Source organism: Bidens hawaiensis, unplaced genomic scaffold (assembly GCF_021521415.1).
Source record: "Bidens hawaiensis isolate Kalapana, Puna unplaced genomic scaffold, B.hawaiensis_p1.1 tig00034685_1, whole genome shotgun sequence".
Taxonomy (NCBI): Eukaryota; Viridiplantae; Streptophyta; class Magnoliopsida; order Asterales; family Asteraceae; genus Bidens; species Bidens hawaiensis.
This window is the reverse complement of record NW_027496017.1, coordinates 136,123-161,816: the sequence shown is the minus strand read 5'-3', so window position 1 is coordinate 161,816 and position 25,694 is coordinate 136,123. Positions and strand designations below refer to the sequence as shown.

The window sequence follows — 25,694 nt, the reverse complement described above, 5'->3', positions numbered from 1 at the left end:
CCAAGGTTTGATTCTCAAAGTGAGTTGATAACTAATGCTATGTGTAGTGGATGGACTATAATTGGGGGCGAATTGTGACATGTGGCGTCTAGTCAGCAAGAAGCGAAAATTTGTTTTTGGGGTGTAATGGTGTAGGGCTACAAGTTGGGCTCACAGTTTCTTTTTTTATTATTTTCTTTTTATAACTAAACTAAACAAATAAAAACCAAATTATTTAAATAATTAGATAAAAATGCATTAAAATTAAAAAGAAATACAAAAAACTTAAAAAACATAACTAATAATGCATTAAAATTAAAAAAAATTACATAACTAAAAATATTAAAAAACATAACTAAATAAAATACTAATATCCATAATATTCGCGCATTTTTTTCATTCGTTGTCGTTGCAATAATGCGGCCTCTTCGTGTAACCCGACATCTTTGAGGGATTTGTATTCTTCACTCATTTCCCGCAATTCCAACATTTGGGCAATCTTTTCGTGTTGTTTGTCGGTTTCTCTCATGGCATCGTTGAGTTCCTCGACACACTTTTTGTGTTTTTTGATGATTTCTTTCATGGTAGCGGCGAGTTCCACGAGTGTCGGTTGGTTCGAGGTGTTTGTAGGATTCATTTTGTTAGATTTTTTTAAGAAGGTTTATGTTTATAGATGTGAAATGAAAAAGAATGATATGAAATGGAGAAGAAGGTATATGTTTATATAGATATATAATATATTGTTTTAATTATTATTATTTTTTTATTTTGTACCGTTGTCAAACGGTCAAAATAATAAAATATTATTATTTTCTCAAAGTTTAGGCGATAAAAAGAATCCGCCCCCGCCCCAAATCTCCGAGGGGAGGGAGGTGTTCTAGCCCTAAGTCACCTCATTTCGCCCCCAAACATCACCCACTACACTTGACATAAGCCACCATTTCTTATTGTGGCTTTAAGTGAACTCCATTTTGCTCAATGAATCATGTTGTGGTACTCACTACCACTCTAGAGAAAACACCTCATTGATTTACGCTTTGTAAAATGGATTTACATATAGCAGTGATTACATTGAAATAGAAGACAAGCGGGCAACAAGTTGCGCTGCTATCCTTTTGTAAAATTGAAAAAAGCATGACGGGAACTACTCAAAACGACTAGATAAGTGTAACACGACCATCAAACAAGAGGACTTTAATTTTCCAATAATATTTGTTAATTTTAAACACTTTAATTTTACGTGAAAACGTACTTATATTGTCTCAAAATAAGATTTAGCCTCACGTAAGTTTTTATTGGATGAATGAAGCATTGATATACTTCAAATAATAGCTTTGTCTTGACTTTAAAGTACAAGAGTACAAGACACAACTAAATAGAGCAACAATGCAGCATATCCTAGAACTACAACCCAACTATTAAGCATTCACAACCTTATTTATGCGAGGGTATTCTTTATATTGTATGGAGTATTTGAAAGTGGTTTTAAATATAGGATAACGGAAAGTTACGGTTCATGAATAAATATGGAGAAACACTATTCATCATTTATAATTTTTAATGCTTTCTTAAGTGGTGTAAATGAAAGAAAGAGAAAATAAAATCATTTGGTACCTTTTTTGTAATCAAATCAGAGTTACGGGTTATTTGCGTAAATATTAGCGTAGATTAAAATATTAATAATTACATAATCAAAACACGGGATTTATAATACCCATTTAATGTTTACATTATATGCATTTGTTTATATAAACCACCATTTAAGTTAATATTTAACAAAAATGATCTGAGCCATCAGATCACCTATTGATGACTTCGATTTTTCAAGCACGTCTATCATTCGTTACCTGTAAAACAATTTGAAAATACGTCAGCAACACACGCTAGTGAATAAGCTGATGCATAAAATATTTTATTTTTCTTAATTACCCCTCAAGACATAACTTATGTCTCGGCCATCGTGGCTTATAAATAATCAACCCTAAACCCTAAACCCTAAACTCGAGCAAAGTTGGAGTTTATTTAATAAACAAATGAACCTAAACAACATAATATATTATTTATATAGATATAACAAACATTTTTTTTTTCAACCGGTGACTTTCACAGTTAAGTTATCTATATTATTTATATAGATATAATAAACATTTTTAATATAATATAATAAAATAATATTATACATTAATAATAATAAAAGTAACTAAACGTTAAACAAAATTAGTATTAAATATATATACATAAAAATAATTACACGTATGAATAAAAAATATTAAACATTAATAAATAACAGATGAGTCAGGTGTCATCAGAACTTGAGTTTAAAGAATTACACACGTATAGAGTTTATACGTTTCTCAATCGAAGCTACCATCTATCTCCTAGGATTGGGGCACGTTTTCCCTTCATTTCACTCATCGCTTTTGCATGAGTGAAAATTCATCGGTGTATGTTTTTATTTGTTTGTTTAGAGCTTCAACTTTATACAATGGGATCGAACCAAGAAGATCTTCAGCTTCATACAAGGCCAGGCTCGACTTGACTCGTTTAAAATATTCAACATACCATGAAAAGTTGGGGTAGTTGATATTTTGTTGATGTGCCACTCTTTACCATCCATGTTCATATCTCATTGAATTACTCACCACATCGGTCATAAGTTATTCCCCAACTATCCACATGTATCAATGTATCAAGAATACTAATAGCGTTCACACTAAAACACTTAAAGTATGTTATAGTCTGCTAATCAAACTTAATCTACCGCAATTGCTCTTCATAAGCAAGATAGTGTTATAAAGAGAGCGATTAGAATTCGACTATATGCTACAACTGATGCTTGTTGGTTTTTAAAGAAGTTGGCGATTATATGTTTATAATTTAGTTGGTGAATCTAATGATTACAACAAAAAGGAACATATAGGCAATTGTTTTACGTACGTCGGTACACTTGAACTTGCTAAAGAGAGATTTTATATTGTCCATGTGACACATACATCTAACATCTTCTATGCCCCTCAAAGTCTGCTATTGACATTTTCTTTTATGGAATATGGACTAGGAATCTAGGATTAAAAAGCCTAAGAGGTTAAAGATATGATGTAGCAAAGAATACATGTGTTTGAGTTTAATGCTTACCAACTTTGGGTTAGTGGTTATGAGGTGTAACACTCTAGTTAAATCATACACCGGTCGTAGATAGAAGAGATGCCAAGTTTATAAGAAATACCATGTCTCAAATGTCACTAACACATTTTAGACATATATATTGGCCGTGAGGGGAGAAGTTCAAAGTTAAACGTGCTAGATTTTAGGAATTTTGATCTTATAAAATTGAACATTTTGATGAATGGTGTGTTTGCTTCTTTTTTACTATTTTTTTAAATAGACATATATTCTTAAATTGACAGTGGTATACTTGAAAACATGGAGAGATTAAACCTAGTGCATTCTTTAATACAACCTGTAACTTCAAGATGTAGTTCTCGCTATAGATTATAGAACAATTATACGTTTAGTACTTTGGTTGGTATGTTTCATCCATCACTGAAGCGGTTAAATATGTTATAAGAGTGATGCGCCTGTTGGCTCTACACAAATCAAGCATTTAGTATGTTGAATTTTTTTAATGCATTTGGTATTATGTTATATTTGTGTTTAGATGTTATGTATAAAACTAGCTAGAAAAGCTCACGGCTCATAGCTAAGCTCATAACTCGCTCGATAAAAACTTATAATTAAACTAAAGAAAAATACTTGATTTAAAACGATCTAAGCCAAACCGGCTCAATTTTAGGCTTGTTCATTTTCAAGCTCGAGCTCTAACCCACCAGAGTTCGACTCAACTCATGAAGAGCCTACTCATGGATACAAAATCAAACTGGTGGCACTTTAAAGTGTTACAAGTTGAAGTGTACTTGACCATTCAAAAAAAAAACCTAGATTTTTTGTGAAGTTTATAAATTTTTAATAAAGCATACGTTATCTCTCTCAACTAACAAGATTGATAAAACATTTATGCCATTCTTACCATTTCGACGCATAAATTGATTTTATATTATACCACACAATAAGTTATCTAAAAATAAAGGCTAGTGGGAAAGAATTTTGTGAAGACGCAATGAATTAAGTAATACAAGACAAAAGAAAGGAGACTTTGGTGGAGTTGTTATAATTACATTTGTTTTTATTAAAGCAAGTGTCCAAAAAAGCAATTAAGACTAAACACCAAGGGTTGAATTTGTAACAATACCATAAAATCAAGATTACATTACTATAATAATAATAATAGTGGGCCCCACTTGCAAAAGTTTATTTCGGCCGCCTGCTTTGTCGCCTCCGTCCACCACCGTCGTTCATCACCCCCCTTAAATTCTCTCTTTCTCTCTCTATTTTTACTTCTGGGTTTCTCTTCTTTCCTCTTATTATTATTATTATTATTCCTTCTTAAATTCACTCAAGTTACAAACACAGTTTATAAAATATAAAATATAAAACTTGCAGGTTTTAGCCTTTTAGGGTTTGTTCTTGTTTCTTGAAACTGCCGCGAAAATTGACTGGAAAACGAAAGGGGTTTGTTTAATTTTGTGTTTGTGATGGCGGGTAGTAACGAAATCAACGCAAATGAAGCTAAGGTGAATATTATTATTATTGTGATCTGTTTTCTTTCTCTGGCTCCTTTTGTTTTTGCTTGTTATGTTCCTCCCAAAATGGTTAACTTTCTTTTGTTGATTGTTTGTGTTTTTTGATTGACGTTTATTTTATAAGTTTATTTCTATTTTTTTTGTTGACTAAAAAACCCATAATTTTGTGTGAAAACTGAAAAATAATTAATTTTTTTTTTGTAGAAAGTTGTTCCGTTACACACATGGATCTTAATCTCAAATTTCAAGCTAGCGTATAATATGCTCCGGAGACCGGACGGCACGTTCAACCGGGAGTTAGCCGAGTTTCTCGAACGGAAAGTCTCCGCCAACACGGTTCCGGTGGACGGTGTGTACTCTTTCGACGTCGTTGACCGGTCAACCAGCCTACTGAACCGGATTTACAGATGTGCTTCGCCGGAAGATGATTCCGGCAGGCAACTCGGTGCCGGAATTATAGAGCTTGAGAAACCGCTTAGCACAACGGAAGTCGTTCCGGTTATTATTTTCTTCCATGGTGGAAGCTTTACACATTCGTCTGCTAATAGTGCTATTTATGATACTTTTTGCCGGAGACTTACCGGACTTGTTCAAGGTGTGGTGGTTTCCGTTAACTACCGCCGGTCGCCGGAGCACCGGTATCCTTGTGCTTATGAGGATGGGTGGGAAGCCTTGAAATGGGTTCATTCAAGATCATGGCTTGTGAGTGGTAAAGAGTCCAAAGTTCATGTTTATTTAGCCGGTGATAGCTCCGGTGGTAATATAGCACACCACGTGGCTCATCGGGCTGCGGTTTCCGGGGTGGAAGTGCTCGGGAACATATTATTACACCCGTTGTTCGGTGGTGAAGAACGGACCGAATCCGAGAAGAAACTTGATGGGAAATATTTTGTTAAGTTACAAGATAGGGATTGGTATTGGCGTGCGTTTTTGCCCAAAGGCGAGGATAGAGATCACCCCGCGTGTAACATTTTTGGTCCTCGTGGCTCGAGTCTCGCGGGTGTTGACTTTCCGAAAAGTCTTGTGGTGGTTGCGGGTTTGGATCTTGTTCAAGATTGGCAATTGGCGTATGTGGACGGGTTGCGTGAGTCCGGGCATGATGTTAAGCTTTTGTATTTGGAGAAAGCGACGATCGGGTTTTATTTTTTGCCGAATAACGAGCATTTCTACACGTTGATGGAGGAAATGAGGAACTTTGTTAGAAGCGAGTGAAGAACGTGACGAAGCGATAACACAGTCGTCTAACATTATTAATTACTATTAGTACTAATTATCTTGTGAGATTGAACCGATCGTTTCGTGTTTGTTGGATTATAATCCCTGCATAAATTGAAGGTTTTACTAGGTTGTTAAGGGAAAAGCTAACTTTGAAGAACAACAATGGTGGTCTTTTGTAATAGTACTAAGTATTATTTCATTTTGTTGATCTATATTACAAGTATATAGTTATAAACGTTTATTATCTTGTTGGTTTATGGTTTGATCTTGAATCTTGTACCAACCGAGTTAAGATTTGTTGAAGCTGAAGGTGTTTGATTTTAATACGCCAAAAGTTATTTGGGCCTAAACTTATCATTATGACGACTTTACTGTAGTCACATGTGTGGTATTAAATTAATTGTATCTTACACTTATTTTATTCTTCTCAAATTTAAGAGGGGCTTTTACAAAGAAAAGATATTTTTAGGAAGTTATAGATTATTGAACGATCAAGAAAACTCGACCACCCAGATATAGTCTTGTTTTATTGGCAAAAGACAATTTTACGTGCGCGGGTCACAGACAACGCATGGTAGCCTGTTCCGTCACCAATTTAAAAGAAAACCCATCTCTCGAAGACTCGCTGTGGTAAAAATCTTGGCTCACGCAAAACTTTTTGATAAGAACGAGACTCAAACTAGTGAACTCTGCTAGAAAACTAGCAAAGTTGCCGCTTGATTTTTATTTTTTATTATTTGTTTATTTTTATTTTTTTGTAGTATGCAGTGTTGGATAAATATTAGGCCTACTAGTTATGTGATGATGCATAACTGTTTATTTCCGTTTATGTATGTAACTTTTTATTTCCATTGTAGCATAAATGCATGTCTCACGCGATTGACTTTTATGCATCATCTTTTCACTTTTCACTGGTATATAACAGGAAAATGTCTTCTATGACGAATATAACTATATATCATCTTTTTTTACTTGTGCATATTGCATGATAACAAAAAAGTCTTTTGTGACAAATAAGAGTGAGAGGCGATATTTCTAGTTATGTGGCAATTTCATGGGACATTTTGTTATGTTACATAGTATTTGTTGGACGTGATGCACATTAAGTAAAGTACGAGAACAATGTTAATGATGTATGATTTTAAGTGGACAAATGGTCACACCAAGAACTACGTAAGCTAATCAATGTATATTTTCAGAATTAGAGGAATAATTATTACAATAATCCTAAAATTTTCTTTGTTATCATTTTGTGTAATAATAATAATTAGATATTCGTGTTAAACAATAAATAAATTGTTATTCATAGTGAACGTTTATTTGTTGAATGATATTGTTTGATTGTTTGTTTAATTTGGAATTGAATTAATGATGACTAGGGTATATACCCGCGTAACACGCGGGTGGAATAACATGTCACTGAGCATAATAAATTTATATAACAAATTCAAGCACACAAAACTTCTTCAACATTCGGATCAAAACGTTAATCATTTACAATGTCTAGATATTAAAAATTTTAAGTTACAATAAGTTAGTGTACACCAAACCACAAAAAAAGCATCAACAAAAAGATCTAAACATGTTCTTTTATATTAAACCACCATTAACTTCTTCAAATATTCTAACAAAAAAACTCATTTTGTTTCACCACCTAAAAAATTTTAAAAAACAATATTATCCAAATTAAATATATCATTAAAATAATAACTGTTTAATAATGAAAGCCCGTGTTACAAACGGATGGAAGTTATAATAAAAGTACAAATATATATATATATATATATATATATATATATATATATATATATATCATGTAATACGTAAATTGAGTTATATTATATAATGATTTTTATTTATGACTTTTATAATAAGATTTTGATACATTTATACACTATTAATTATAAACTATAATTTGCAAACCAAACATTGATGTTTAATTTATTTTAAAACAAAACATTCATACCAATATCATTATACATTTTATGTTTCTAAAAATAACTTTTAGAACAAAATGTTGTCACATATTAAAAAACGTATTTTTTATAACGTTGGAAGAATTGGAGAAGAAGACTCAAACAATTATGTAAAATTTCAATATCTTTCAATGGTTATTAACTGTATCATACGCGTGAAAATTGTATATATATATATATATATATATAGCGACAATGATAAGAATAATAATAACAATAATAATAATGAATTGATAGTGTAATATTTATAAGAACAAATAATTTTAAATTCATTATAAGGTATTACATTGTTGTTCTTATTAAAATAAAATAACATACAACAACAAATAACGTAAAATGCCAACTTAAAACATCTTTCTAACTTAAACCATGAAGCCAGAAAGATATATCAATAATACAACATCATGATATATGAAGTCATAAAGTTTTGTTTATTAAACAATCATCGAAATAGAAAGAAATGTGTTGTAATTTTTTATACTTACAAAGAAGAAAACTAAAATCACTACAAAATCAATTCAATGCATTGTTAATAAGAGAAATAAAGGTACAAATACAATTCATAAACTTATAAAAAATTATAAATCTCTATGTAGATCCTTGGAATGAAAGAATGAATTTTATGATAAGAATTATATAAAGATAGTCATCATATTATCATTTTACTAATATTATGCTCATAAGTATGCATAAATTACGGATCCGAGAGTTTTATTTTAAGCAACATTTTTGACATAATTAAAATATTTTAATATAATATTGAATTATTAAAAAAATATTAACCTATAAAGTATTTTGAGATTTAAAAACTTTAATGCGAGTTTTATTTTAAGCATTCATTTTGACATAATTAACATATTATTATAATATAATATTGAATTCAAATTCAATTAGAATCGTGTAACCATTAATTGTATTTTAATGGAATTTAAAAAAAATCTTGATGGTATTTTGATATTTGAATATTTTTAATGACGGATTTTTAACTTCAAATAACATTATGTAACCATTAATTTGTATTATAATGGATGTTTAACCTTAAACTGGAAAATATTTTAGGTTAATGTATATATTATATATTTAGTAAAATGCAAATGTCATATTTATATAAAAAAGAATAATTTAACATAAATTATGAGACATTAAATTGTTATGTAAATTCAAATACAAAAACACACACATACTAACAAAGATAAATAAAAAGTTAAAACATTTTTATAACTTATAACATGAGAAAAAAACGCATATTGTTTAAAAATTAAGCATCTAATTAAAACAACATCCAAAAATTGCAATCTATAAGGAATACTTCAATATACAAGAAGTTCGAGACCTAAAAATTACAAAACATATTAGTAAATATAAGGGGTAATAATAGTATTTTCGTGTTTTTATCATAAAATCGATTACTAAATAAGTGTATATATATATATGTGTGTGTGTGTGCGCGTGTGTGTTAAAAGGAAAATCAAACCCGAGCTGACCCATTAAAAAAAATATTTAACTCTAAAATGTTTTGAAATATAATTTGTTATTATGGAAATGTCAAATCCGTTTTAAACTAATTTATTGAATTCTTAACAAAAATAGTTTGTAAAAACAATCAAGAATTTAATTTATTCTTATTTGAATTTCAAAAGTTTGACCACAAATTATACAAATTAAAACATAGTCAAATTGCTTAAACAAAATACAATAAAATAATATATACACAATATAAATATAAACGTGAATGAATAACTTAAATGTGGATATTTTGGAAACAAATTATTGTAATTATAAATGATTCAAACATTTAACAAAAATAAGTTTATAAACACAATCAAGACTTTAATTTGATATAACTTGAAATTCCAAGGTTTGACCATAGTTATATATTTAATATTTAGGTAATAAAAGTAATATTAACATTGAGTAATATAATAGCCATAACAATTTGCAACAGAACCTTAATAACAATGTCTTGTGAAAAATAATTTTATGCACATGTATCACCATCAAATATTGTTTTCTTTAAATTATCATAAGTTGGAACATTTAAAATTCAAGGTTTTAATGTTATTGTTATTACTTAAATATTAATATATTAGAATGGTCAAACTTTCGAATTTCATTGTTGATAAGTTGGAAATAAATTAATAAGTTGGGAAACAAAAAAAAATATCATAAAAAAGTTAAATTAGTTGTAGAGAAATTGTGAAGATATAGACGATTTGAACAATTCGAAGAATGCATGCCTAATATGTTGCTTATATAGTTATTAAATATTATAAGGTTTTTTTTGTTAACTTTCGTTTAAATAAAAAATGGATATAGATGCTAATTAATTTTAAAATCAATGTTATTTTGTTTTGAGCTTAAATTAAGGAAGAGTTAACATCATTGCTTTATTTAAAATCAATTTCATTATATAATTCTTTTTTTAACTATATACATTAATCTTGATATTTATGCGTAATTAAAAATTATTCAAATATTAATTAAATGATAAATGCATCATTTGAAATTAAAAGTATAACTCTAATACAATTAATATGTTATAAACAAAATGGATTCATATGTTATAAACAATTACAAAAGTTTAAATAAACATTCATATCTACCTATACTATGAGTTGGACAACAAAACCTTGTCATTTTTCACAATCCATGAATAATAACAAAAATATACATCAATATTAAAAATAATAATAATAATAATAAGATATCTTATCAACAAATCTTCAACCCGCGAAATTAGCTATATCAAGTTGGGAACATAACCTGAAATGAGAAAATTAAATATTAATATTAATATCACATAATAAACAAATTACCAATTTTGGAAGATTGAATTATGTAAACAAATGTAAAATTTATGTTCTAATTGATAACCATAATATTTGAATCGCGTTACCGGAAAAACGAAATTGGGAAAATCTCCATTGTATATTCGATTTTGATATAGAATCTAAAGAGATTATAAGAAAATCATATAATAATTAATATAAATACAAACAAAAATCTTATCGTAAACTTTACCGGAAAACCGTAATAACTTCAAAACATCAATTCAATCTTGGATTTTGATATACAACCTAAAGAGATTATTACAAAATCATATAACAATTAAAATATATATAAAACCATATCGGAAAACCTTACCGCAAAAATATATAATATTGCCAGAAAATCATATAATGTTGGCCATTAGAGTATAATATATAACCTTACCGGAAAACGATTAATCCCGATCTACATTACCGGAATATAGAAGATGGTGGATGGTGGGGTTAGTAAGCAGAGAGAGATATTAAAATGATTATGATGAAAAATTTTATGGTTTAAATCAATGTTTTCATAACCGGACCAGACATTGACCCGGACCCGACCCGAGAGGTTGGACCGGACATTAACCCGGATGACGTCAAAATATATATAAAATAATTAATGTCGGTTAACAGTTCAAATTTCAAATGATTATTGATCATGTATTGAGAAATTCAACCATTGCCATAATTACAAAAACCTTCCATTTACAATGGTTCTTTCAATATATAGGAATTGTATTTCAAATAATTGAACATCAGTAGCCATTGGTTGGTTGGCCATTGTTGCATTTGTTAAGTTTCTATCTCGGGATTATGCCAGGGTTCGATTCACATCATTAACATCATTTTTGATTTAATAATATATGTAACACCCCGACCAAAGGCGGATTATACATCGGGGCGCCACATGTTGTTTCATTACTCGTGACACTATTGGGTGTCAATATTTAATAAATACATTCATTCGCGCACGCGCAGGGTAAACATAAGATAACATAAATCATCATAAATCAATATATTATAAATCATAATATTCGAACAGCAAAAACTTGTCTTGATACATTTTAATCTAGGTCCAAAATAAAGAAAACTTCCTACGTGTCCACAAGCTCCAAAACAGCTACTGCAAACCTGAACATGTGTTAAAATAAACGTCAAACACTTGCGTGTTGGTGAGAAATCAAGTTTAATACAATACATAGATAACAATAAATCTGCGCGCAACACGTGTATGTCTGGTGTTTAACAAGGGTGCAATCAGATTGTGATCAAGCCTAGATAGATCATAGCTCATAGTTCATAGTTCAATCCGTGCTCCCAATTGAGCACAAAAACGAGAAAACATCTGTGCAAGTGTAAACAAAGAAAACCGTAAACGATAGGTCTCCCGTGTTCATCTAATGGATCCATGAAAACTGCGGAATAGGCCGAACAAAGCGGTTAATGATACACACATACAAATAAACAGCCAAGTAAACGTCCTCAACACATGGGATACTGCGCGACTAAAGCTCATAAACAAGTTTAAGACTCTAAGTTTGTATGAACACATGAACATCCCAAAACATTAAAAGCAAAAAGGGATTAGGTACGAGATTACTCACTTGATAAACGATGTGGTGTAAGATAAAGCAAGAACCAACTTTAAACAAGCACAAGTTAACCTATAAACAAGATTATTGTTTTAATGATTTGTTTTAAGTCTTGATTATAAGTTAGCATAATTAATAAGTAAATTATTATATATAATATATTACCGGAAAAGCAGGGTAGAACAGGGAGGAAGACGGAGGCAGAGAGGAAGACGGCAGAGAGAGCAAGGAGCAAGAGAACAGGAGAGATTAAGTGTTTTGTGTGTGTAGTGTTATGAAAATATTATTATTATTTATAGGAAAACCCTAGGAGACATAATCCCTAGAAAAGGGGAAAGGATTTTTAACAGGATCAGCAAAAGATATCAAAAAGCAAAAGATTCCAAAAGCAAAAGATATCAAAAGATATGGCAGCTGCAGGGAGCAAGATAAAGCTGTCAGGGAACAGTAAAAAGGCATGGGCGGATCAGATAAAGGTACTGGTCAAGCATGGAAAAAGCAGATCTCAAAAGATTATGTCAGTCACTTTATCTGCCAACCAATGGGGTTGGTGCGCATGCTGCGCCGAAAGTAACTTTTCAGACATAAAGCAGATTAGGTCAACAGCTCAAAAGATAAGACAACTCAAAAGCAACGGCTAGATTAAACAGAAGAAAAACTCAAAGGGTTTAGCGCGAGAAGGCTGGAGCGCGAAGGCAAAAGTGCGCGAGCGCGAAGGCAGACAGAACCAACCTTAACGCGTCGCGGGAAGAATCACATTTCTTAGCGCGCCGCGGGAGGAACTAAAATTCCTAGCGCGCCGCGGGAAGAACTATAATTCTTCGCGCGCCGAGGGATGAACTACGATTCTTAGCGCGCTGCGAGAAGAACTACAAATCCTTAGCGCGTCGCGGGAAGAACTACCGTTCTTAGCGCGTTGCGAGAAGAATTACAATTCTTAGCGCGCTGCGAGAAGAGTTCGTCTCGCGAATCGCTGTACAGGTGGTCTTCACGCAGGATTCCTTGTAAGGGAGTCTGGCGCGTGGAGCTGCGCAGACAACCTTAGGCGGGAAGGAACAAAGGACAAGCAAAGAGTTAGAAGAAAAAGAGGGAAACAAGGCGGAAAGAGAGAAGAAGAGGGACGGGACGGCGGAAAGAAAGAGAGAGAAAGAGGCGGGAAGGAAAAGTATATTATTATTAAAAGTAAAATATAAGTATAAATAAATACTAAATCATAAAAGAAAGAGATCGGGTCAGAGAAACGGGTACCTGGGTCGGGTCGGATCGGGGCAGATGTCACAATATACAAGATAGGAAAGGAAATAGATGACTTGTCAATGATGTGACATTGATCTGGAGAGCCTAGTTGAATGACATGTGGACAATTGATGTGAAGAGGCTAGTTGAATGCCATGTGGACAATATGTATTGCTTTAATAGTATTGTTAGATTTTTAGTTTGACAATCAGTTTTTTGAATATTAAAATGATAACTTATTCTAGTTAATGCCAAATCACAAAAATTAAAATCAAATATGTTCATAATTTTACTAATATGACTAATTAATTTAGAAATAATTACAAAAATGAAAATCAAATCGGTTAATTTGAAAACTTCAAAAAATTATGGAAATATTTTGATATGAGTTTAAAATTATGGAGTGTATTAAAACCTTTAAAATTTTGTTGAAAGATTGGTCAAATTCCGAATTTTAAATGAGTTTAAATATGTTAATTCAATTGTATTAAAACCATTAATACAATTTATTGAGTTTGACTATCCTTGTTAGTTATTTAAACAAATAAGGATAGTCAAACTCAATAAATTGTATTATTTGGATACTTAAATGTGTAATTTATGTATATTAAGACACCTCGGAAAAAAATATATATATCAAGGTATCTTCGATATACATCAATATATTATTTTATCTACAAATAATGAATATAAGTGAATATTCAAAAAAGAAATATACATCAATATAGAAAAAATATCTCTTACAAAATAATGCTCAATCCATGAAAATTAGCTTGTATCAGTCCGGACATTAACCTGAAATTATAAATTAGAATATTAATATTGATATTATGTAAAATTTGATATTTAGTTTATAATCGGAAAAATTGAATGTTTTACTGGAAAAAAAAATATAATGATAATAATCATGGTATCTCAGATTTAGATTTAGAAGGTAAACTGAAATATTCCGTAAATCAATCGGGTAAATAATCTGAAATAATAAAGTTTTGTTATAACATTGATATTATGAAAGATTATAATTATAATTTATAACCGGATAATTTAAATGCGTCTTACCGGAAAAACGAAATAATGATATTTTCCATGGATGAAGGTGATTTTTAATTTAGAACCTAGAAGAACAACATGTAAAACAAAACAAAAACAGGAAAGAAAAATATAAAACTTCAAATAAATATAAAACAACCATTGTTATATGTATAACAAATAACCGGAAAAACTAAACAGAAAAACTTACCGGAAAAACCCTAAATACGTGCACATATTAGCTTCATCGCCGTTGTTGATTTACAACCTATACTGATTTTAATAAAATCAGTTAACAATGAAAATAAAGATAAAAATGTTAGAGGAAACAATAACCGGAAGAAAATATAATGTTGCCGGAAATATATATATCAACAATCGGAAATTTTTTATAAAATATAAACTTACCGGAAGACGATTAATACAAATCTAGATCTAGATTAGTCGGAAAGAAAAATATAAAACTTCAAATAAGTATAAAACAACCATTGTTATATGTATAACACATAACCGGAAAAACTTAACGGAAAAACGTAAATACGTCCACATATTAGCTTCATCACCGTTTTTGATTTACAACTTAAACTGATTTTAATAAAATCAGTTGACAATGAAAATAAAGATAAAAAGGTTAGAGGAAACAATAACCGGAAGAAAATATAATTTTGCCGGAAATACATATTTCAACAATCGGAAGTTTATTAAAAAATATAAACTTACCGGAAAACGATTAATACAAATCTAGATCTAGAGTAGCCGGAATATATGAGAGGGTGAAAAGAGATCCGGCTAATAGAGAAAGAGAGAAAAATATGTTTATGGTGAAAAATTATGAATTATTAACTCAAATATACATAGGAATTATTTCCATTTTTTGAGTTAATTTTCTTTATCCATTTCCAATACAATGTGATTTTTAATATATATGATATATTTTTCATTCTTAAATACATCAAGATAGCTTAGTTAGATGGTTTGTGTGCTATGTATTAAGACTTTCATCTCGCTCATAGCCCAGGTTCGAATCATAGTCCACGCAACTAATTTTTGATTTATTAAAAAACGGTTTGATGATTTGGCAATGATGTGGCATTGATGTGGATAGGCTAGTTGAATGACATGTGAAAAATTGATGTGAAGAGGCTAGTTGAATGACATGTGTACAAATTGTATTGCTTTAATAGTATGTAAAGATCACACGTAGTATTAGCCGAAATGTGTGCGTATGTATAATCAAAAGGTATTGATTAATCTTACAATACTATTAAAACAAAACTATATGGATACATGACACAGTTCTAGCATGTCCACGTAGGATTAAACATAGATTCTTACCAATTCTAACAATTATTTAATTAAGTAATTTATATTAGAATTAGAACTAAATATGTTTTAATATGTTTATTTGTTTGTCATTAATCCATAATTAGTCAGCTAATAACATGAATGTTACATATATTTTTAATTACTTATAATTTACTTAACTATGTTGCTAGTAGCCAAAATAGAAAATTAAAGGTCATTTCATCGTATAAGACAATCGACATTGATAAGTTATTCTTTCATTTTCAAGCTTCTTCAAAAAGTATTATCAAACATAATGACTTTCATATATTTTTGTAAAATGCAATTTCATATATTATCCGACCAATAAGTTCCATTATACTATATGATTTCATTATATTTTGTAACTTAATGTTTTTAGTATTATATTTAATTGCTCATGCAAATTTTTACGTCTAACGATTGTGTGATATCTTTATCTTATACATCTAATAATAAATCTAGCAAATACGCTAAATTGTTAAATAGTGAACCTACAATTTTCATTACTTTCTATTCATCCAATTTATTCGAATTACAAAAAAACATAATATTTACTTAAAATCATCTTTACATATAAATTCATAATTTTATATTTATTCAAATACACAATCAAATATGTGTAGCTTTACCTGACGAATTTATTAATTTTCGTTAGTTTGATATACATGCACTAACCTAGTTAAATCATTAAACCTAAATCACTAAATGAGATTACTTAGTGGTCTATGTTATTTTAAAGAGTAAAATGTAATTTTCGTTCTTGTGGTCCGTCAAATAATGCGAATTTATTTCAAAAAGTTTATTTTTTACATATGGATCATCCACGTTTCTCATTTCTTGTCAATTACATCAAAATCATTAACCCCGTTAAATATAATCGTTAAGTCGGAGGTAGACATGTCTTTTCGCTCTTTCTTTATTATAATATTTATTCGCAAGCCCCCTCACGTGAGGGGCTGTGGTGTAGTTGGAGAAAAATGAAAAAAAAAAGAACAAAACTACCCCTCACGTGAAGGGCACAATTGTGACAACCGCCAGAAATTAGACTAATCTGGTAATTATCTTAACCGTAATCGCGTATTAATTAGTAAAATAAATACATAGGAATAATATTTTTAGCTAAAGCTTTTGATTTTAGTTGAGTTTTAAAATATGGAACCCGAAAAAGTTCAATTTTGTCGTGTAGCTGACACTGTACAGATTGACACCGGGTAATATCTCAAAACGGATAAATTCATAAACATGTCAAGATGACCTCGAAAAATTAAGTTTTACATTAAGATATTAGAGATAGTGTATAAACTTAATTTTAGAAGGTTCGAATCGCGAAAATTAGAAAATAAGTAACCGAAAGCCAGTAGAGGACACCGTAAGGACCCGACATCAAGTTTCTCAGAAAATTATGTTTTAGGCAGACATTGACTGTAATCAAATTTCGCTCAAAATCTGATAAAAATTATTAGAAACGAAAGTCGTTTGGCTAGATAAATTACGAGATACGTTAAACCTTAACACCTAAATAATACCACATGTTATTATTAATCCACAAAACCTTCCCACTCCCCCATCTCTCTCGGCCGCCAAATTCCCCCCAAAACCACCCACTTGCATTATTATATAAATATATATACATACAATGATTACACTAGGTTACTTGTAAACACAACAAACCATCCAACACACCTATCCTATAATACAACTCATAAGTCTATACCCTCCTTCTCTCTCCATATATACGTATACCACCACCACTTCACCATCATCACCATTTCAAATTATTATACCCACCATTATTGAAGATTAAGAGCATTTGGTGGAAGCTGAAATAAATAACAAGAAGTAGGAAGCTAAGGAAATGATTATAGCTAACACAAGGCCACATTATCATCTCCTTAGACACCAAATCCGAAACCTAAGGTAACCCACTTCAAGATTTGTGTATATTAGTTACTATTTGATGTTTAAAGCTTGATCTTAGTATGTTTGATAATATACATGCAATTATAATATGGATGTACGCATGCATGTGTGTGACCCGTGAGTTTGCATGTGAATGTATAAGATGGGTTTTGTTGATAATAGGACTTATATTGGTTGCATATTAGCTTGTATAGATTGTCCATAATAATGTTACTTGAGTTTGTTTAAATAGGTTTAAGCATTGTTTTAATAATGGAAGTAAATGTGTAAATGACCAAAGATTAAAGATGGATTATGGGTAAAAACCCCCACCTTTGGCCGTGGGTTTTGATTTTGGTGTTGGATTGAAGTTGTTAACCTGTTAAATGTTAAAATGGTTAAGAAAGAATGATAATTTTGAAAATCCACTTGGTTGATTTATTAAAAAGGTATTTGAAAAGTTGTAAGTAACAATAATAATGGTTTTGAAAAGATAAATAGGATCTTGGAAAAGGGTTGACAAAGGTGTAGAGATTTGATTATCTTGAAAAGTTACTTACACATGCAAGTAATACAAAAATATGATTCTTATAAAGTTCATACCCGTCTTGTATTGATTTTTATATAGATTGAAAATGACCAACTAAGTGATTGAATGGGACATATGGAAAAGAATAAAATCTACTAGAAGTACCAGGATGCATGAAACATGATAACTTAGATAAACAAGAGTTTGTGTTAAACTTACTAATAAAAGAAACTTTGTAAATTGTACAAGATGTTTTGCAAGATGATTTGATAAGTGAACATAATCTTGTGTGGATGATTAAAGATTTGTGGTTAGGATTACTTTAGTAAACTCTGTTGTAAAGATTGTTGGTATGATAATAAGGTTATTAAAAATTACTACTTACTAGTAATAGAAACTTTGTTACTAAAGAATAAAGAATGTGTTTGTTTAAAAGATGATAATGGGATGAAATAAGAGAATAATAGGGGTTATTAAGATCTGGAAATTTTGGTACATAAACACCTTGTAGAGACTATAGAAATAACATGTTCAATGTGTAGTTGAAAACTTAAGTTAAGGTTTGAGTATGTGGAGAAAAAGAATTGTTTTGTGTGTATACTTGGTGCTAGATAATCAAGCATGGGTAGGATAATATATTACTTGTTATTATATGTATATTTGTTGTACCAAATGGTTTGGTTTTGACATTGTGACTTAAATAGCTTGTCGGTGACTTTAACGGTCGGAAAGTTCGACTTCTAAAGTGAACCGACATGAATTTTTGGAACTGATTTAGAACAGCTCCTAAAGTCATAATATTCTTATATTTAACATAAGTTAAAGTATAAGAAAAGTCAAGAATAGCAAAACTTAAACCAACCCGGTTCGTGTCGCGAAAACCGACACGAAAACGTCAAAAATTGGCTTTTTAAGGAAATTGGCAACAAAAAAAAACATAACATTTTTATTGAATAAAATTGACTAAAAACTATATAAAAAGTGTTTTTGATAATTTAAAACTAAAGGTTTTCGTAAAATGACAACCGGTTCGTGTTTAAGTTCAAAACCGACAAAACCGGCAAAACCGACCAAACCGACTAAAATAGAGTCAAAATTCTAAATAAAATAATAACTTAAATTTTCCAAAACACTCCATCAACTAAAGGTAATTTTTTTTATAAATTTTAATAATTAATTTAAATTATTAAATAAAACAATTATTAGTTGATTATTATTTGTTTATATTTTTAAGTATGTATTTATAGAATTATAAGTAGTAAACTTTATGTGTTGTGTGCTTGTATGGATTTTTAGAATAAGAATATATATATATATATATATATATATGTATATTGGTCAAACACGTATATAGTTAACCATTTTTGGTCAAACCCGAACTTAAAATTAACGAACGTGTACTAATATAGGACACGAGCATTTACACGAACAACCGGATTCAAAGGTGAGTTCTTCATCCGAAAAGCATATTGTGTATCTATATTCGTATTTATATATATGTTTTGAAAGCGCATTATACTTTATAAATTGTCGTTATTGTGGGATGAATCAATTTGGCTAAATAACTGTTAACCGAATTGAGGGCACATAAATGTTGGTAGATCTATCGGAGTGACGCCCCCACTTCCATTCGCGTTGGGTTAAAAGTGGGAATATTTCTAGTATGGTACGTTTCGAGTTATCAAATTGGTAGTCATACACGCGTTGTATTCTTAGCTAGTTTACAACTAACACTTTTTGTGCTTAAAGGTAAAATGCGGGTTTTGTTATTGTATTGTACCGTGTATAGATCGGTATTGTTGGGAGTATAATGGCCGTACACCATTATATTCATGTGTTGTTTATATATGAATTGTTTATATTTATATGATAAGTTTTTCTCGGGAATAACTCACCAACATTCGTGTTGACCCAAATATTATTTAAATATGCTTTTCAGGTAAATGAAGATTTCGAGGTGGCATAGAAATGAGAGCGTGCGATGTTTGAACAAAAGTGAAGTATTGTAAACCGTGCATTTGCACGTGTAATAAACTCTGATTTTGTAAAATATTTTCTTATAATAAAAGATGATGCTTTTATTATTAATTGTCTATTAGTGTTGGCTATCGGCATCTGTCATAACCCGAACGGCTTAAGTTAAGACTTCCGCTTTGTTAAGTTAAGATTTTCGGGGTGTGACAACAATGATGGGTTTAACGATCAGACTTAACGAGATTAGAGAATTCAGGTTTAATTGCAAGTGAAATGAAACCATATGGAAGAAAATTGCAAATTTGAAACTATTAGACTAAAACCACATATTTGGACAAACCATATGGACGAAAAAAGAAGTTTACAAAAATAAGTAGTATAATAAAGAAAGAGTGAAAATACATGTCTACCCCTGACTTAACGATTAAATTGAACGAGGTTAGTGATTTGGATGTAAATGACAATAACTGGGAAACGTGGATGGTCTATACGTAAAAAATAAACTTTTTGGACTAAATTCGCATTATTTGCAAAACCACAAGGATGAACATGACACTTTCTCTATTTTAAATAACTTCTGTTTGAGTTGTGTTAGCTAACCTGGCCCGAAAATGATAACACAATGGAGATTAGGGTTCCATTAATCGAATATAAACAAGAAGATGGCTTGAGATCCAATCTAAGACACTTTTAGATTTGTAATTGCAAATCTTAGTATCTACCTCACTCCCTCGATATCGCTATCATAATCGAGAAACAAAGAAACAAAGATAAAGTCTCACTGTCTTTGTTGGTGATCGAACAAGGATAAATCAAAGGTGTTTGGTTTGATGATTCGCAAGCAATAGGCCATACCTTTTAGACCATGTGTCTCGACATGTGAACCGTTAGTCTAGTTTCATTCAACTACATCAACACGTTGACGTATATCGCCAAAACACTCTTGTGTTGGTTTCTAGCATTATTTATCTTTCAATTTGCTTGATGTATGAAACCAGTTGTGTCGGTGAATTGACGACAAGATAGGAGGGAAATAACTACAAAATAAGGAGGTGTACAACAACTAAGAAACCATAGATGTATGGGTTATTTACATTTCGCATTCACCATTAGCTTTACTATGAATTAGATTTTACTGAATATGGATATTTTTCTTGTTGTACGAAACCGTTTTTATGTCCAAATCTTCAGTTGCAAGCTCTTTTAAAATTTAGGCAAGAAACCAAACATCATTTATTTAATAACTTATTATTTAGCTTGACATATGTTAGTATTGATATGATAAGTGCATTTGAGCCTATGATGTTGGTCAACTTTGTTCCACGACAAGTTTCTACATAAAATTTGTTATTGGGACAAATCCAAATTGCATTACCAAAGTCTTTCCAACTATTGAATTTGATAATGGGTGTGCCTCAACAAAATGTATTTGGAGGATTATGATGTATGCAAACTTATATAAGAAGTTACATACTAAAAGTTACAGAAAAAACAGAATGTTCACACTTATAATAAAGCTTAACTACAAATTATAGAGGGGTGGTTATTGTGGTTTGCATATATTGGAAGGATGGTTATGGGGGTGATGTTTTAAGTAACGGGAGTGGGTGGAGCATGGTGAATCAAGAAGATAGAATGTGAAATGATTGGGGGAGTGAGGAAAAGATTTGAGGTTGGAAATTATTGATTTTGATTTGATTTGATTTGATTTGATTTATCATTGTCATGTTTTTCAAGGGTTTTAGTTGTTTTTTTACAAAAGGTGAGGATAAGAATAAAACAGCTTCCTTGTTTACAATACATGATTGACAATGGGGTTTTAATTTATGAATTATGAAACAAACAGTTTTACTTGTTATTTATCATTATTATTTTCCTTTTTGTAGGTAGATAGGGTTTAAACTTGCACACACTCTCTAGTCTCTCCTCTTTACTATTCGGATACTAATACATTAGGACCCTCTTGCACTACCCTAAAAGGGGTGTTTTCATTAGTGAACAACTACCCTAAAGGAGTATCCGAATGGTGATATTTCCATTAGTGAACAAGTATCCTACGTACGAAAAGGTATTTGATAGCGGTTTAACCAATCGGTTCACTGACTTAACTGGCCGATTAATAATCAACTTGTTTAAATAGATTTAATTAGGGATGTGATTTTTTCCCCGAATATATGTACACATTCAGTACCCATACATGTACATGTACCCATACTCGTCTATTCAGTACGAGTATGGATACCTAGATTTAATGATTTTAGGTACGAGTACTTTCGGGTATAGGTACGCATATTACGGGTACTCAGTATCTATTAGGAATATGTAGGGGTTCTTATTATGATATCTAAAACTCATAACTTTAACTGTGTTTTTATTGTGATATGCTCAGGCATTTAAGTGGGTTTCTCAAAACCATTGATAATCATAAGTATTAACTATTAAGTACTAACATTTGTAATTAAACAAATAAAACCATAGTTTTCTTCTCGTTTTCTTCTAACCAATAACTAGTAACAACCACAATGCATTAAATTTATATTATGGTTAATTTGTTTTATTTTTAGTCTTGGTTTATGTTTTGGCTATGGTATTACGGTTTCGATTTTGGTATTATAAATAAATAATTGATTGTCGGTACCGTACCGATATTAATACCAAGTTTAGTTGATATTTTTTCTAAAAAAATAAAAAAAATAGGTACTAAAATGTGTACCGTACCTAAAGTATTCGTGCCATAAAATTCAGGTACGAAAATCGATACAAGATTTACTGATTTTCGGTACATATATTTTCAGATACAAATATGGATACGGTACCAATCTCATTCTTATATTTAACTAGACAACATATGTAGCTGATTTCTGATCCAACTGGTTCAGTTTGAAAAAAATGGAAACGAGTTACCCTTGAGATAAATGATTTAATAAAGGGCAATGATGACTTTAAATTCCAAAAATGCCCTCCATTGTAGACTTTTCTAACAGAGGCATGATTCTGAATGTTATTGACAATTACTTACAAGACACGTTTTATCGAAGAGAAACATTTTTCTATTAGCTGTAGTTTTTGTTTTTTTCTTTAATATGGTTTCCGTAAACGACAATATAATCAAACCAATGGGAAACTATTCCAATTCAATTTTGTTTTTTAACGATAAAATTTCTATTGGTGCCACTTTATTAACAGTGTATGTGTTCACATTTATATCTTATCTTACCTTCTATTAAACAGCCAATGAATAAAGTCTAATTATTTGGAATAATCAAATAACAAAAATAACAAAAGGCAATTTCATACATTCATAATCACAGATAATGTTGTATAGCTGAAATTCACCATCTCCTGTTTTAGTGAGAACTATCCCCCAAAGATCTACAGGCTACAACAGTAAAACATGATAGGAATCAGATTCAAATTTAAAAACTTACAGCCTCCGACCCAAATATTAATTTTCTCTCCAAGACCAATTGAGATAAAGTTAACTATATGTCTTACTTGAAACCCTCATATTTCATTTATATATTATTGTTTTAACTTACATTTATTTCATTACGTAACCGAACGAAAAGCATATTACTTGAATATACCTGGAGAACTTGATGAAAATACTATTTCTACACTTCTATTTGTAATCCAAGGTAAAGGTGATCGTTTAAGTATAAAAAACGTTGATAACACAATTGTACGTATTAATGATTTGAGAAATGCGAGAAGCCCCTAATACATTTGGAGGTGGTACTTGAATGATTACGTAACAGGTCCAAGCTTCTAACTTTCACTAGTTTGATTATATTCTATTACTTTATTCATAAATTCATTAATTATACAATTCATATAGTTCTAAAGATATATTATGAAATGCAGGTGTCCATATATATATATACATATATTTTATTAACACTATTACTTCTACGTGTAAATGTAAATATAGATTAGAATAATTAAAAAAATAATATCAACTAGTATTTTACTAACATAATTACATATTAGTTTTTCTTTAGACATATACACTCAAAACAAAATTTAGAAAAATTAAATTATACAATAAGATTGAATTGAATATTGAAATTGGAAATCTGTGATTTTGTTAGATGGTAAATATTCATTCAATGATAGTAGTTGAGAATTTGTTGTGTAGTTAATATGGTCGGTCGGTCACCATTCACACCCATATGATTATATTCCCATTTAAATATTCGTGCCTTTGATTCTTTGTTTCCCTTTTGGTTTATAACTGGAATAACATTAAATTCTTATAAGCTTTTGTTTTGTAATTTAATTTAATATATAAATGAACTAATCAAACTAAATTATGTAAGATACATACATTTGAAATTTTGAATTTTAGCTGCACAAAGCATGCCCTCCACTGTAAGGAATTGTCGGGATTCAAGTATCGTCATGACTGGGTTAAAGATGTGTTATGGGATGTGCTTAGACGTGCCGGGATCTCAGCCAAGAAAGAGGCACCTGTTAACTTTTTGACTGATCCGCGTGAGGGAATATCTACCCTGCGTCATGCGGATGTTCTTGTGTTTGGCTGGGCATGGGGGTAAGCATTCGTGTGTTAACCTCACTGGGGTGTCCCCGTTGGTGGGGCTGAGAGACAGTGGCTTCGTACCGGGACAGACGGTTTTGAGAGCGGAGTCTAGGAAGATTGCTAAGCATGAGACATCGTGTTTGGAGAATCAGCACGTGTTCATTCCATTTGCCTTCGACACTTTTGGATCCCTAGCTCCCGAGGCGGTTCGCTTCTTGGAGCGGGTGCAGAAGGTGGTCCACAGTGACTCGCAGAGCCCGAGGAACCAAGGATTTATATTTAGTAGAATAGGCTTTGCGATTCAAAGGGGGATAGCGGCGCAGCTTGTTGCTCGCTTACCCATTATCCAGATGTAGTTCGGTTTGTGTTATATATAAAAGGATCAATATTTTCACCTAAAATAAAAAATAATTAAATTATCATAAAAATAAAATCATGCTTTCTAGCATCTCAATTGAGTACTATTACACATGGATTATGAGTTGTTATAACATTTAGAATTATATTAGAGTGATTATCCTTCTTATATTCATTCCATAATATCTATCTTGTATTATTTCATATAAAACAATGATACATTATAGTTTATATTCAAGTAACACAGAATACTCAGTATTCGATACAACTATACAAGCCTTAGTTCTCTGATTTGTTGTTATCATGTTATAAAAAATATAACTTATCATTCGTTTTGACAAAACTTTGAATTCTTATATTAATTCCAAGTATTTTTCACAAGACTACAAAAACTGCCAGCCCAACTTCAGCGCAGGCCCATCTGGCTCAACAGTCTCACACACCGTTTTGTAGCAGTAGCCCAACAAATCATTCATCACGTTTCAGCGGCCCAAGGTGTCTCAATTTGAGCCTGGCCTCTTTACATCAATATAGTTTTGTTCATTTAAAACAAACAAACATGAACACTCCCCCTTTTGTTCATTTAAAC

General features: G+C 30.7%; 1 protein-coding gene across 1 annotated transcript; it reads left to right on the top strand.

The window, feature by feature from the left end:
* The first annotated feature begins 4,542 nt into the window (after nucleotides 1-4,542).
* LOC143586503 (gibberellin receptor GID1B-like) lies at nucleotides 4,543-6,271 on the top strand. Its single transcript, XM_077068044.1, has 2 exons — nucleotides 4,543-4,610; nucleotides 4,824-6,271. The coding sequence occupies exons 1-2, from the start codon at nucleotides 4,572-4,574 to the stop codon at nucleotides 5,829-5,831; spliced, it is 1,047 nt and encodes a 348-aa protein (XP_076924159.1). The 5' UTR covers nucleotides 4,543-4,571; the 3' UTR covers nucleotides 5,832-6,271.
* Nucleotides 6,272-25,694: the final 19,423 nt, after the last annotated feature.

Bases quoted from the DNA above. Each gene is read 5' to 3' on its own strand.
- LOC143586503 (XM_077068044.1), top strand. From the start codon at position 4,572: ATGGCGGGTAGTAACGAAATCAACGCAAATGAAGCTAAG. The intron at 4,611-4,823 runs GTGAATATTATT...TTTTTTTTGTAG, and splicing joins TCAACGCAAATGAAGCTAAG to AAAGTTGTTCCGTTACACAC.